The following is a 15,112-nucleotide window of genomic DNA, read 5'->3' on the forward strand; positions in this document are numbered from 1 at the left end:
AGAGTTCAAACCCAGCCAGGTAATGGGAGCGGTTCTCCCCCCCTTGTTCACTTTTAGGAGATTGCAGATCTGGCTGCTCCTCGCAGTGTTGGCTCGAAGGCCAACTGCCTGGGTCATAAGAATTTCAAGGTACAGCCAGCTAACAAGAAAGAGCATCTTTGTGAAAACTGGATAACTTGAATCGGCACATGGGGAAAGCTCCGCACCCCCCCAGCCGCCCCTGACCTCGAATCTGAGCTGTTTGCTCACTCGTGTGAACTCTGCAGTGAAAACATATTAAAGTTCCCTTTTCCTGCGGCTTTTTTCCTCCAGGTATTTAATCTTAGTTTACAGATGAAATGTGCAGTGGAGAAAAAGATGCTAATCACACAGTTGCTGCACTCTGCTCCAGCCACTGAAAAATTTATTACCATCTGTCCTGGATTGGACAGGGCTGTGAGCATCAAGACGTTGACGTTTTTGAAGCAGCGGCAGATCGACTCGGCGTTGCAGCGGGGCACGGCATCGAGTCCAGGGAGGCCACGCGCGGAGCTTGCAGGGGTTTGGTACAGGAGACGGGCGCTTTGTAGTCTCTTTGCTAAGGTCAGAGGCAAGAAAAGTCTCTGTTGCGCTCAAAACTTCCATCACTTGGCTGTAAGTGTCATCTCAGCAACTTTCTGGTATCTTATAGTGGGGGGAGTTTTCTCTTTTTCTCAACCATTTAACTAGTCAGCTCTTCCCAACTGTTTTTTGGCCAGGTATTGAGATGACTGCTGTTATTTCATTGTCCTTATGTCATTATGTACATGGGTCCCTTCCCTAGCTGTAAGTGGGGCACATGGCTTTATATGGTCAAGTTCTGCCAGGCTTTTATGAAACCAGAGCAGAAGGTGAGGTCAGAAATCAGACCAGAATCGGAATTTCTCAAGCTCCCATGGAAAGGTGTTCGGCTGCGCGGCTTTCTGAGCATGTCGTAATATCAAACTGCCTTGGAAGCTAAGTGGTTTGATTTTTGGCTTCTCTCTGCCCTCGGTATATTATTGGACTTACAGTTCAGAAGTACTTAAACTACAGCTCCTGTGATGCATCTTAAATATATGATTTGATATATGATTTGTGCTTGGCTTTCTGCAAGAGCTGTGTTTCTCCCCGGCAAGCTCTTCCTACAACTGTACTTTCCCTCCAGCACCAGCAAGACCAGCTGAATCTTGGAACACGCAACGGTTTCATAAAGTACCTCTCCCGTGGCTGTTTGCATATGTTTCTTCTTTTTTGAAAGAACTTAGACTATTTTTGTAAAACCTCACCCCTTGAAATACCAAAAATTGCTGAGCAAGGAAATAATTGTCCGTGGTGCAAGGAGTACTTGTGTCTCTCCTGCAGCAATTAGCAATCCTAAAGCAGGCTTGGCTGTCTTTCCAATTAAACTCTGGCAAGCTGGAATACATGATGTGATAATGAAGCAGAGAGTTTTGGAGCTACTCTGCTTGCTATTTTGAGGATATGGGAGCTTTAGGCTGTCTGGCTCAAACTAAGCCGTTGAAAGTAATGGGCTGGACAATCTCACCCCATTACTTTTAATGGGATTGAGAGAGCGCGCGCTCGGGAGCAGCCGCTGACACTGGGGGAAGCAGGGGAGCTGTTTTCACATATCATTCAAGTTATGGCCAACACTGGGAAAACGGCCCCCTGGCAGTGGAAGCCAAGCTGCTTGCAATAAGTTGTAGGGTTTGGCAGCAGATAGGAGGAGGAGTAGCAGGGAAGGTACATAAAGGCCATATCTTGGCATCAGCTGTGAGCTGGGGCTTAATTTGGTCAAGGCATGTTGTGGGGGGTTTATAAGAGATCCCTGCTGCCTGTGTGTAAGGGCAAGAGCCCGGTGCCAAGTCCCTCCCTTATACGGATCTTCCCTGGTTTACCTTCCTACCTCTCACCTGTGATAACTGCATCTGTGGAGGTGGAGGAAGTATTTAACATTGTGTGAGCTACTGGCCTGGTTTTGCTGAAGCTGGTGAGCACCGCTAGCAAAGCGTGAAGATCCAACCAGTTGCAGAAATTGTGAGTTTTCAGGTCAAACAGGAAACCAGTAATGCTCTAAAAGGGGAGCGGGGATGGTCAGGAAGCAAAACATTGCAGGATTAAAGATTTCGGCTCAATGCTGCAACCGGTGTTGTGGATGCTGGGTGTCTTCTCTGGCCCCGGGCGAGGTGGCTGGCGCCGACTCGAACAGAAGTACCACAGCGCTGCTGAAGCGGGATGCCTGCATGGCCTAACAGTCTGGGGGGTGGATTTATTCCTCATGGTGGGACCAAATCTGCTGCCACATTGAAGGAACGTGGTCCAGACAGGGCAGCAATCAGCCTCCCGCTGCCTGAAATGTGCCCACTCACTTTCCTTTCTCCTACTGCTGAGCATGGCCAAAGCCCTCCCTGCCAGCGCACTGTAAAGCTTCAATACCTCAATCAAAGCAGACTTCCTGCAAAAAGGGATGGAAATGTAATGATTAGATAATCCCTTAAATCTTGTGGCTTTCTCCCCTTTCCTGTAATTGGTGCCTTGTTCGTTGGTGGAGGGTAGGGACCTCTTTTCCTGCTGCCCCTTCCATCTTAGCACTGTGCGCTCTTCAAGCAAGTTTTAACAGAAGGGAAAGAGCAGGGACTGCTAGGTTAACGGTTGGACTAGATGATCTTCAAGGTCCTTTCCAACCTAGATGATTCTGTGAAACACACCTCTGGCCAGGGTTAATCTTGAATTACTGCTCCCTTGGCCACGTTAGTCATCCATGAGGGTTTGGTAACACTACCATAAGTGAGATTCCACAAGCTATTTAGGTACCTTCGCTCCCATTCCAGTTGCTGGGAGGTTTAATATCTAAGGAGAAAATAGAGATTAACCTGTGTACGTGGGTCTGGGCCAAGAGAACTTGTCCACATCCCTGGTCTCCTTCATCTTGGGACTGGGGGGTGACCCAAGAGGACAGGCCTAGCGTGGAGTGGTGCTGCACAGCAGGTCTCCTACCCACCCCTCACCTCGCAAGCGGGAAGGCAGCTTAAAGAGTTTTCTGAAATTGCTGAGAGTTGGTGAGGAGGGGAAAAATAAAATAGAAGCTGAAGATCAGAAATTTAAAAAAAAAACAACCTCAGATGCGCAAGAATTGCAGCCGTGCTGTGAGGTAACCGGCAAATACAATTTAATTATAAGATACAAAGAAGTAATGGCGTCTGCGAGGCTGGAGCGTGATTTCCCAGTAATAGAAGGACCGCAGGGTTCCCTGCCGCTGGCTGTCGTGTCATCTTCAAATGAGAGCACACGACTGTGCTTCAGTGCTTTCCCTGCCTTCCGAGGGGATTAAAGGGCCACAGCTACGCGGGTCTTGGAGGAGCCAGGGCAGTTGCCGAGGGTGTCCAGCACGGGAAGGATTTGGAGCAGCTTGGCAATGGGCTTTGCAGGATTTGAGGCAGGAGGAGCTGATGGATCTGGGGCAGATGGGCCTGAAGACAGTGACAGTGATTTCCTAGGTCAGGCGGAGGATGCTGGATGTTTCCAAGGGTAGAAGTGGTTTGTGATTTCTTGTACTGTCCGCTGCCTTGCTAGACTTGTAAAATGGATGGCTTAACCAGAAACACTTACAAGGCAAGAGGTGTGAGAAGCCGTTGTTGATCCAGAGCGCTCCAATAGATGTGACCTTTACAGTGCTGTGGGTTTATTTTCATTACATTTTTTTTTTTCCTCCAGTGTGTCCACAATCAGTCAGAGTAGTGTGGGGACTTCCAGGGCTCATGGCACGGTGTTCCCATTGCCACGTTCTCCTCATAGTTGAGCAGAGGTGTTACAGGGTGGTCTGAGTGGGGTCTGAGGCTGGTACTACTCCTACTTTATGCATTCCCCAGATCTGCATGTACATGTGGCGCTCTGTGTGCCAGGGGAGCACAGAATGTGTTATTTATTCCAACATGAGATGCTCCCACCAGGCTTCAGGATAATGTCACTCTGTGTGTGTGGCTAATGTTGCCTGGCTTGCGAGGGGATGTGCAGGGCTCCTACAAGCAGGAGCAAGGGACCGTGCAGTGGCTTCTGAGGAAATGAGAAACCAGAGCGTTTGGTGATGAACTCCGGACTTGAGAGAAACCACTGTGTTCTTAAGGAATCAAAATACGTGGATCTATTATCTTTTTCTCTCTGTTTTGTTCTGAGCTTTTTCATTCAGATTTTAGAGCATCTTAGAGCCTAACAATCCCTCCTGTAGAAAGCCCTCCTGGTATGTATGATGCCAGTGGATCACTGGAGATGGAGCAGGAAGGCTTGCCCCAGCTTAGACTGGCCCAATCCATCTTCCAACCCCCCCCTCCCCTTGCAGCCCCCCGCCCCATTTCACACAGACCCCATGTGCTGTGGTATCTGGGGCTTTTCCAGTCTCTGGGGCATGTCTTCATAAAGGCATTTTGGTTCCCTGGAGAACTTGTTTCATCAAGTGCCGTGGAAGAGGTGCTGCAGAAAGGTGTGCTGGGTTTCATACGTGTCCTCCACTCTTTCCTCTCTGGTGGGACAGTGTTATTTTTCTGCTATATGGAGTTAAATACGCAGCTCCTGGTTTGGGGAAGGGTAGAAGGGGAGATGGCGGGACGGGGAGACACAAGTAATGCAGCATCGGTGCCACCGCAGACCTTGTCAGGCAGCTCCCCAAGCGACTGCAAGTTCGGGTCTGAGCTGCCAAGCGGAGTGTGGGGTAAGTGACAGACAGCCCAGGGCCATCCAAGCCCTCCGCTTGCGAGAGGAAATTCCTGGGGGAGGCAGAGCGGACAGCCAGAGCGAGGGACAAGGCTCAGAGTGCCTGTTAGCCTCGCCTACCCTCGCAGTTCATGCCCCGGTGGACACGAGAAGCTCCGTAGGGTACGTGTAGGCTGTGTCGGCTGGTGCAGCGCAACAACTGGAGTGGACCAAGACAGATGTGCCCATCACCTGGTTGTCCTGGCCCTGGCTGCCCTGCCGACTCCTTGGAGTTGGCAAAGATGGTCTCATCAGTGCACAATGGAATGATGTGGACAGGGATGTGTCACGGTGTCGGGGGCTGACCTGGGGAAGCATCAAAGAGAGACTGGGGGATGCACGGGGAGGTACTCGCATTTTGCTTAAATTTCTCTCGAAGCCTTGTTCCTGACCTTCCCGCAGCAGCTTGCTGCTTTGAAACAGGAGATGCATTTTGTGGTTTGAATGGAGCAGCACGTACAATGGGCTGTAGTCAAAGGCAGATTAAATCCCCAGGAAGTCCTTGAAGTGCAGGTCAAATCCACCAGCGAGGTGAATTGGCCGTAGCCCCACCGAACAATACAAACGTCCTCCCAGGGAGGGTCCGAGCTCCAGGGCTGTAGGAATCCGAGGAGCTTCAGAGGGTCAGAGCTAAGCGAGATGAACAGCAGCAACAGCTCTTGCAAAATACTGTCGAAATCATGTAAATTGGGGAGAAATGCTTGAGCTATGCCTGCATGCTATGAGACTGTAAAATGAAACGTAGACCCCGCAGGGGTGGAGAGGGCCTGGAGGTGTTGCTGTGGCCAGTCGGCTGCACATCTCTTCTTGGTGAAACCTTCAGAAGTAGGGTGTGGAGAGAGCAAGTGGTGACCTGAAGTTGCAGGTGTGTTTCTTGCCAATACTGCCCAAGGATTTGTGATTGTGGGCAGCCCCGCCAGCCTTTCCCAGTGCCTGTGTGTGTTTTTGGCAAGATTCTGTGGAAGTCTCTGGTTGTGTGGTGAAGAGAACAGGCTCTGTTTCTGCATAAGCTTTTATTTGTTTTTCTTTCAAATAAAACATTGTGTGAAAGTTATGACTTTTACAGCAGGAAATACAGGAAAAATACTTTTCCCTGCATGGGAGGTGTAGTTAAGCTGTGGAACTTGCTGCCACAAGACCGTAGCAAAGCATTTCAGATGATTTGACCAGTGTAAACACGTACCTGTGCATACAAAGGTATGAAAGGTTCAAGTACTGAAGGCCACCTTACTCTGGGGTAAATTGTTTTTCCCATAGCAGCTCCTTCAGACTTCTTTACTTCAAGGGAAAGAAAAAAAAAATTGACTGGAGGTTTGTGAGGATTCTCCTTCACTTGCTGGATGTTCCCCAAACAGAACATGTTTGTAAGAGGTTCAGAAAAAGTGCACCAGCCGTGGAGGGCTGGGGAGGGGCGTGGGGAATGCAGGCAGATTCATAGTGAACTTTAGGGACCAAAGGCTCTGTGTTGCCACTAGAGAAAAAAAGTTCTTCAAAACACTTCAGTGCTGAGTTACAACTTAGAGGTGCCTCTTTTCCCCTCATTAGCCAGGGAACACAGGGAAGTCATTCTCTTTGCTCAGCAGCATGAATCCCTCTTCTTTCCCTTTCCGCCAGTTGTGTTTCCTGACAAGAAGCAACTTTCATTGTCTGGTACCAGGGCAGAGCTCATTCTTGGGGAGAGCTGCTTACTGCACAGTTGCTCCAGTCTTCCCTTGAAGCTTTTGGTGCTGATGCCTTTCAAGGCATCTTGAAGAGCTGGATGCCAGTGTACTACGATATTTCAAGGCATGTGCCTGTCCAAGTCTGTTTATCCTGGAGAACCTCCTCCTGGGTCATGGGTTTTTTCACTGGGTTGAAACGGGCTCAGTGAAAATAAGCACACCCAAGCTTTCCTGTCATTTTCCATTATGGTTTTTAACCCAAAAGAAGGTTTGGTAGAAGTTTTAAGGACCTCCAGACCTTCACCCTTCAGCACCAGAAACTACCCTCAGGGAAAACAGCGCTGGGGCTGGCTTGTTTTGGTGATGCTGGTGTTTCCAAGCTGCAGATACGTGCCTCTCCAGCATCATTTAAGGCAAATTTAGGTCTTAACAGAGGTACTTCACAAGGTTTCAATTTCAGGGAATTCTCCGTTGCCGTGCAGAGTTGAGCTGTCCTCCCCAAGGTGGGCTTCACCCCTGTGCGGCGGCAAAGGAGGAGACTTTGCCGCTCCGAAGTCTTCAAGCAGAACTGTCTCCTGAACGGGGGCCTGCTGTCTGCAAGCTCTGGTGTATGGGGCTTCTCTCTTTAATACGAACAGGACTTCCAGGTCTGTGAGCCGTCAGAGAATAGCCCTTCTGCACAGTTGCGTTTTACATCTCGGAGCAATGAGCTGGCAAACACCTCTGCTCCATCTGTTTTCCTTCATTGATGGATTCTTTAAAGTCAGATTGTGGTCCCACAGGAGCCCACTCAACTAATCCTCTGCTTTTAAGATTTTATTTGTGCAATAAATGGATGACAAGGTGGTTTGCAAGTACATAACACAATAAATGGGTTTTATAAATGCAACTTTTCTGCAGAGCGCTATAGAATAAAATACAATATCACTACAGCATTTAACACTGATCTCTGGTTCATTCATATTTCAAACAGTAATGTGCCCATTTTCTCATCTGGGAAGCCTCTTAGGTTTTTTAATACATTTTTATAAATTAAGCGGGCACAGATTTAATAATAACTTGCATTTGTATTGCTTTTTTCATCTCCGAGGATCTTAGATTGCTCTGCAGACTTAACGGTGTAATATAGAAATGACGTGCCGCAGGATCCATTTGCTCTCTGCTGAAATGCGGCAGTGCTTTGGATCGCTCAGCAACGCTCCTGGATGCAAACGACATCGAGGGAGGAAGCTTGAATCCAGCGCTCACGGCAGAAGGAGAACCTGGAGGGGAAGGATGCAGAGCAACATCCTCTGAAGAAGAGGTCACAGGGATGTTTAGGAAATCTGCATGAGAAAAGCAAGAAGGTTACTGAGTCTGGAAACCAGGATGCTGAAAAACAAAGAAAATGCTCCTTCGTGCATTTCTTGTAACTTTTGGGCTAGACATGGTGAAGCCAAGAGCATGGAAAGACTCAGGAGACTGGGCTTTTCTGTCCGTAATGAGCTTCTTTAGCAAGATATCCAACAGCAGACAGCGTTATCCATCAGGACAAGGAACTTCTAAGCAGAAGCATTAGGTTTCTCAATCCAAGTGTTCAATTGATCAAAACCTCGTGCATTTGGTGATGTAGGATCTTCTCATATCACCCTTGCTGGCCAACTCGGAAACAAAGCAGAAGGTGTTGAGCGTCTTTCATTGAGACTTTCATGCTCTTCCAAGAACTCCCACTCAAGTGCTTTGTTTCTGAGATCCCCAGTGAGATGGGGCTTTTCCAACCCTCTCTCTTCCCCAGGCAGCACGTTTTGGTGTCGCTGACGCTAGGATGTCTGGCGTAGACGTCACCCATTCCCCATCCTGGAAAGAAAAAGTAGAATGAAGTTCGTGCATGTAACATGCAATTGGAAAAAAATATTTACAGATAGCAAATTGCCATCTCTGAAGAAGGAAAACACGAGAAAATGGAAACGTGATATTTATGTTAATACAAAGTTTTTAAAATTTTTAATTTAAGAGACCAGCTGTTTCTGCTTCTCTTATAAGAGCTTAATTGGTATATAATAGCATAGTTAATTAAATACAAATCAATAGTTTAAAACATCTAATTGATATTTAATATGTATGGGAAAATATAACTTAGTTGTAATATAATTAACTCAATATTAAATAAGCAATGGAATTGCAATTATGCCTTTACAACGATTATAAAGTTTATCGTTCTTTAATAAACTTGCAATTAGACAGGATGAGCTGAAAAATTATTAAACAGGTATTATTGGGCGATTAAACATTTATTATCATTCCTGGTGGAATACAGCTACACAATAGTACACATTATGATTGCGTTAATAAACCTTTATTACTGCTTTGCAGCTTTAGCCTTTACTGCACCAGTTGATCGGAAATTTAGTTCCCTCCCTGAGTCATCAGTGGAGGCATTGCCTTGAAAAATTGAGTAAGGAGATCCCAAACGATGGGAGAATAGTTTGGGCAAGCAAAGAGAAATCTTTCTTTCAAAGGAAACTCGCTCGGTCTGTGCATAAAGATCCCTTTCTGGAAGACCCTGAACTCTTGTTTCTTTTAATTGGCTTTTGCTTCATTGTCACGGGCTGCCACTAATGCTGGCAACGAGCGGTTTGAACTTGCTTATGCTTTGAGTGACTCTTCTGCCAGATGTGAATTAATGCAGGTACTTTTGAGCGAGTCAAAACATGCTGCTGCCATGTATTTTCCAAACAAGCTACTTAAGTTCACACTTCTTCAAAGCGCCTGGGATGATAAACTTCAACTGTAACTAGTTTTGCTCTGCTGGGAAAAATCAGTTGCGGTTGCAAGGAAATGGATGGGATTTGTTTTGGGGGTGGGGGACACGTATGGGTTAAAATGTTCTGGTTTCAGTGGTATGTCAGCAGCCCCCCTAAAGCCAAAACATTTAAATGCTGGGTATCTGCTTAACTATTTTAGCTTTAGGTAGCCACTAAAAGCCATGAAGTGGTGAGAGATCCTTAGGCATCAGAGTCATCTTGAAGTATTTTACCCTTTTAAAAGCCCTCTCAAGTGTTTAAAGGTGCCTTTAGCTATAAAGAATTTTGCATGTTCTCACAAAATTATGGTATGAATTATTATAATGTAGTGCTGTTGTATAGCTCCTTTCATCATGGGATATCAAAGTGGTTTATAAGCATTAATTATAGCACCCCTCAGGGAGGCAAATGGAAGATAGACACCCATACTGGTGTGCACTGATCCAGCCTCTAGACGGGTAATAACCCAGATCTCATCTGGATCCAGCCCATGTGGCTCAGCCCTGACAATCCCTCCCTCCTCTCGGGGATAAGTTGTGACCGGGACCTCTTGGGTAGCAGAGTCGTTGCCTTGGGTCATAGCCCCTTGCCGCAGACTTTCTTCTTGGGAGGATTTTGCTCCCTGCGACTGGGAGATGAAAGCTGGGTGTCTGCGTGGTGGGACATGGATCCCCCAAGAAGGCTGCAGCTCTCGCTGCCTCCATCACTGCTTGGTTCAGGATGCTCTTGGTGATGTTTGTGGTCCGTGGAGAACGTGGCAGCCCCTGTCACGCCAGGACCGTGTGTTCAGGAAAAACCCAGCCAGCACCCACAAACAGGCCCACGTGTGCGTGCGGGGATGTACCATGCGGGTCTGAATTAGTGAGACAGGAACACTGGCTTGCTCAACTCCGCTGTGGGCTGCGCTGCCTTGTGTGATGCTAATCTAATTGTGTTGGTTTAATTACTCTTTGATACCTTGGTGCTTGTTGAAGGCTCAGTAGGAATCGATGCAGTTTTGCTTTCCTATCAATAAAGACATAAATGCCTCTTGCCTGCTTTGCAGGCTCAGTGTAAACAGCCCCGGAGGCTTGGGAGGCTACCGGCAGGCTCACAGCCGTCCGGCCACGTGCACCGTGTCTGCCTTCACAAGCGTCATGAAAACCACTCAAAGTTCAGCAAGGTCTTGCTGATACTAGTTATCAGACAGTGCGAAAGGAGGCAACCTGTGCTGAATGTTGCGTGGCCAGCAGGGACAGGGAAGGGATCTTACCCCGGTACTCAGCACTGGTGAGGCTGCTCCTCGATGACTGGGTTCAGTTTTGGGCAAAACCTCACTCCAAAAAGGCCATTGAATGACTCGAGCGTGTCCAGAGAAGGAAAAAGGAGCTGGTGCAGGGTCAGGAGCACAGGTCTGATGGGGAGCGGCTGAGGGAACTGGGGGGGTTTAGTGTGGAGAAGAGGAGGCTGAGGGGAGACCTCCTGGCCCTCCCCAACTCCCTGAAAGGAGGGTGCAGAGAGGGGGGATGAGTCTCTTGAGCCAAGGAACCAGCGCCAGGCCAAGAGGGAATGGCCTCAAGCTGCGCCAGGGCAGGGTCAGACTGGCTCTTAGGAAGGATTTCTTTGCAGAAGGGGTTGTTGGGCGTTGGAATGGGCTGCCCAGGGCAGGGGGGGAGTCCCCATCCCTGGAGGGGTTGAAGAGTTGGGTTGAGCCAGCGCTGAGGGATCTGGTGGAGTTGGGAACGGTCAGTGTGAGGTTCATGGTTGGACTGGAGGATCTTTGAGGGCTTTTCCAACCGAGATGATTCTGTGATTCTATGATTCTGTGAATGTTCTTCAGCTAAAACCAGCAGCAGTCAGGAGTATTAGAGGCATCTAGTGCTCTGCAAGTCAGCCCCTTTTTCAGTGTATTTGAGGTGGTTGTGTACTTTGTGGAGGTCACAGTAGATCATGGTGCCTCTCTACTGTGGAGCAAGAGGGTTGGTTTGTTTTGCATCAGAGAAGGGAGATGGTTGCTGTTTACCTCTTCCTCTTAATTAGGACTCTGATTCAAGAAACCTCTGAGGTTGAGTCATCTGCCCTGATTTGTCTAATCTTTAGACATCTACATCTGAGTTAGTCACCACCTTTTATGGCCAGCGAGAGAGTTGCAAGCACCCCCAAAGTCATGCCGGGTAGGTGAAGTCACTTTCTGGAGATGCCAATTTCTCTCTGGGGCATTACCTAAGGGTAGCAATGTGGATTTAGGGGAGCAATTAAATTTTAGCTTACTCTAAGCATCTCAAGAAACTTAGTTTTGTCTGAGCATCAACTTCAGTGGGATTACACGTGATTTATTTTGGATAGATGGTGATGTCCTCCCTGCTGGGAGCCTTAGGACCAGGAGCCTCTTGCAAGGTGGAGCCCTGTTTAATGTTAACGAAAGTGCTTTAATTAGTCTTGTGTGTACCCTGTGTGTCCTGGGGTCAAAAGTTGTGATTTTTTCTGGATTTAGGCTCTGATTCTGCTTCACACTGTGCGCAAGAGGAGGATGCTAACCCCTCTGCTAGCAGCATTAGGAAGGGAACCTGTATATCTGGGTATAGGCCTGTAGAAATCTGGGTGTCTTCCCTGCACATCACCTCACACTGCAGTGAGTGACTTTCCTCTTCCTTTGGGCACGGTCCGGATCTGCCATTCAAACCCAAGTTTGCATCATGGCACTAAAAACCAAGGCTGCCGGGCAGTGCTCGCTCTGCTCTAAAGCTGTCACTGTGCTCTCACCCCTCCTGCTTCGCTGCCTTCCCCTCTCGCATGCAGCACAACTTCATGACAATCCCGAGCGCTCCTTCCTCAGCAGAGGGGGGCTCTAAAGAGTCCACAGCCACATTAAGTAAACATCAAAGGGGCTTTGATCAGCAGGGCTCTGCAGAGCACAGAAGCCCCCGAGGAGCTCTGCAGGTCCGCAGGCAGCATCGGGGACATGGTACCTTAATTTTCTCCACTGTGACACAGGAGAATTTGTTTGAAGAACTAGAGCTTTTTGCTGCTCTGCGATGCGCACAGGGAGAGCACGCATGCACGCAGCCTACTTCTGGAAAAACCCGTGTTCAGATCTCCCTCTGTTTGTTACCAATAGTCAGAAAGCCCCATTAAGAAATCGAGGCATCAAAGGCGTGCGCCTCCTCAGACTCTGGCACTTTACTGCTTGTAGGGTCACTTGCTTCTGAAAGAGCAAGACGCCTCAAGTCAGACTCATCTTCCCTTCTGAGGGCCGTTTCCCATTTTACTCTGCTGCTGCTAAGGGAGAAAGGGATAAAAGAGTCCATATGGTTGCAACGCGCTGATGTGGAGGATGATGCAGCTTGTTCCCTCTGCTTGGTATAGAGGAGCGCTTCAGAAACAGGCAAGGGAGGGAACGGTGACCCTCCCGTCTCTCCATGTACAGAGCAGCGCAGCAGCAGCTGGAAGCAGTTGGTTTGGGACCCCCAGCAAAGCTCAGCTCAGTGAGGCTGACCAAAGACTTCAGCTCCATGCCTGCCTCGCTGGCGCTTTACCTGACCGGTGTAACCGGCAGGATTTGCTCCCTGCGGCATCCCCGTGTGTTTGCTCTTGTCCCCAGCCTGGTCTTCTAACATCGCTCTCTCTTCTCTTGCAGAACTGGGGCTCCCAGGAAGAGGATGCTGCCTAGTACTGGGGTTCATGTACAAGGAGAAGTACCGCAGGATGACTGAAGGTGAGCAGTTCCCTCACCTCCCATTCTTCCTTCCTCTTTAGCAATCTCGTTACAAGGGATGTGGATGCGCTACTGCTAGGAATGTGCTAGGTTCTTGGTCACACCGAGGAGAAAATCCTGCTTCCCTTGGGATCTCTGAAACATCTTAGTGGGCATGGATGGGGGAAGTCCCCTGCATGAAGCTGCAGGAGAAGAGCAGGAAGTTATTAGTTCCACGCATCCAAAATCGGCTGTCTTTTCCTCTGGAAAGGATTTGTCACATGGGAAGCTCTTCCAGCAATTGCTGTGTCTAGTCTTTTTATTCTAGTTGGGTGGTAGTGCCTTACCGTGACACTTCCAGAGTACCAGTGTTCAGTGTCTTTGCACCTCTCAGAGGCACCGTTCTGTTGCTCATCAAACCCCTACGCTCCAGCAGAGATTTTGCGAAATTTTCCCTCTTTTATATTCCAGTCATCCCCCAAGTACTTTACGAGCATTGATTAACCCATAGAAATATCATAAATAATTATGAAGCATAATAACTAAACAAAAACTGTTTATGCTCAGAAGATTTGGCATCCTTGCTTCTGGTAGCTTCGTCACTTGGCTTCTCTTTCTGGAGCAGACCCTGGTGCAGCACTGTCTCTGATGGAGGCTGGATGAGAGAAGGATTAAAGGTTCTGGAGCGCTGCGAGATGGGAGGGTCCTGAGGGTGTGTCAGGGAGAGCTTGGCTGCTGTGAGGTTGGGGAGTGCAAACTTGCTCCAAACATGGATTTAATCCCTTTCGGGGGCTTTGGTTGGAACTGATCGGATGAAGGGTGCGATCGCTTGCCCCGCTGCACTTCCTTTTGCTTGCGTGGGATGGTGCATTGCCCAGACGTTAGCCACGACCCTTGCAGGAAGCCTTGTCTTCACGGGAGTAAAAGGTGCATTAGCTTCCTTGGGGTAAAACTCTCCTGAAGGCAAGTTTATGGCTCAGATATCAACTAGAAGATCAAAGGTTCCTTCAGGTTCCCAGGAGTCCTGATACTGAGCTGATAACATGGGGAAAGTACTTCACAAGACTTCACCTCGTGCTTGTTAATTACCACATGCTTTTTAAACATTGATTAGAGTACGTTTTTAACGGGAAGGGGGTGCCCTTTGGGAGAATGGATGGCAGAGTCTCGTCCGAGTGCTGTGAGAAGGTGCAGTCTCTCTCACAATACCTTCTTGTCCCTCAAGCCTCTTGGAGAGGCTGCCTGTGGCTGTGCTCGGACGGGCAGGAACACCCTGGGGATGCTCGCGGGGTGTCTGAGGGCCGGCAGGACTGTGGGCACACCTGGACATCCTACAAATCCCAAAGGATCATCCACAGAAGCTCCTGTCCCCAGGTGGATTCAAAGCCTGCCTCTGCCTACGAAGTGAGCCCCCTTTTCAGGCTGAACATGGCTTTGTGTGGAGAGAACAAAGAAACATGAAAGGCCAAGAGTAAAGCTTTTGTGTGGGAAAGAGAACAAAGTGTGCCTGCCTGATGCTGTGCAGCCAGCGAGTTGCTGGCCCCCGCAGGCTGCAGGACCATTACGTTTAAAGGTACAATCTGCCAAAAAACACAGTCAGGGGATTTCCATGGCTACAAAGACCGCCTAGGACCCGTGTTTTCACTGGAGGCGGTTCCGGATGACAATCGCAGGCCTCCAACCTCCTGGGTTTTTGGTGGATTTCAGTGCAGATCCATGCTGTATGGCGTGTGAGCTAAGTGGGGTTTCAGATGTCTGGTCATCTACAGAGGTACAGCGAAGGTATTTCCTGCCCAAAGTGCCTGAGCCAGGCTCTTTGGGCCAGTTACCTTGCAGGGATAAGGAGAGAGACAGCTTCCCTTTTATAGTTTTGCCAAGTGAGAACTTTTCCTCTTTTTATTGCATGATGGTGCTAATGAATAGCCCTATTAATAATTACAGGGTAGCTGAAGGAACTGAAAGCAGAGGTAGGTAGTGGGGCAATGGGATAATTATGAGGTGTGGGGTCTCCATCGTAGTGGAAATGGGTAATTACAGGGATCATTAGAACCTTGCTGTCACTTAACAGAGACATCTACGAAATGCGCTTGGAGGTAGAGAAGCGCAAGAGGACTTAGATGGAGGACGGAGGCCTTGTCAGCGTGGAGGAATCACTTTGTGGTGGGAAAGCGTTTCTCTTGGTTATCCCCATGAAGAAGATCTAGGCTGGGCACTTGCAGACCAGCGTGGCAACCTCTCCCAGCAGGGTA

General features: G+C 48.6%; 1 protein-coding gene across 4 annotated transcripts in view; it reads left to right on the forward strand.

The window, feature by feature from the left end:
* Positions 1-15,112, forward strand: part of KIRREL3 (kirre like nephrin family adhesion molecule 3) — a 356,368-nt gene that overhangs the window by 208,319 nt on the left and 132,937 nt on the right. For all 4 annotated transcript variants that reach the window (XM_074851070.1, XM_074851068.1, XM_074851069.1 and 1 more), the window contains exon 2: positions 12,807-12,884. In XM_074851070.1, coding sequence (XP_074707171.1) covers positions 12,807-12,884 — 78 coding nt within the window. The remainder of the gene's footprint in view (positions 1-12,806; positions 12,885-15,112) is intronic.

Source organism: Strix uralensis, chromosome 26 (assembly GCF_047716275.1).
Source record: "Strix uralensis isolate ZFMK-TIS-50842 chromosome 26, bStrUra1, whole genome shotgun sequence".
NCBI lineage: Eukaryota > Metazoa > Chordata > Aves > Strigiformes > Strigidae > Strix > Strix uralensis.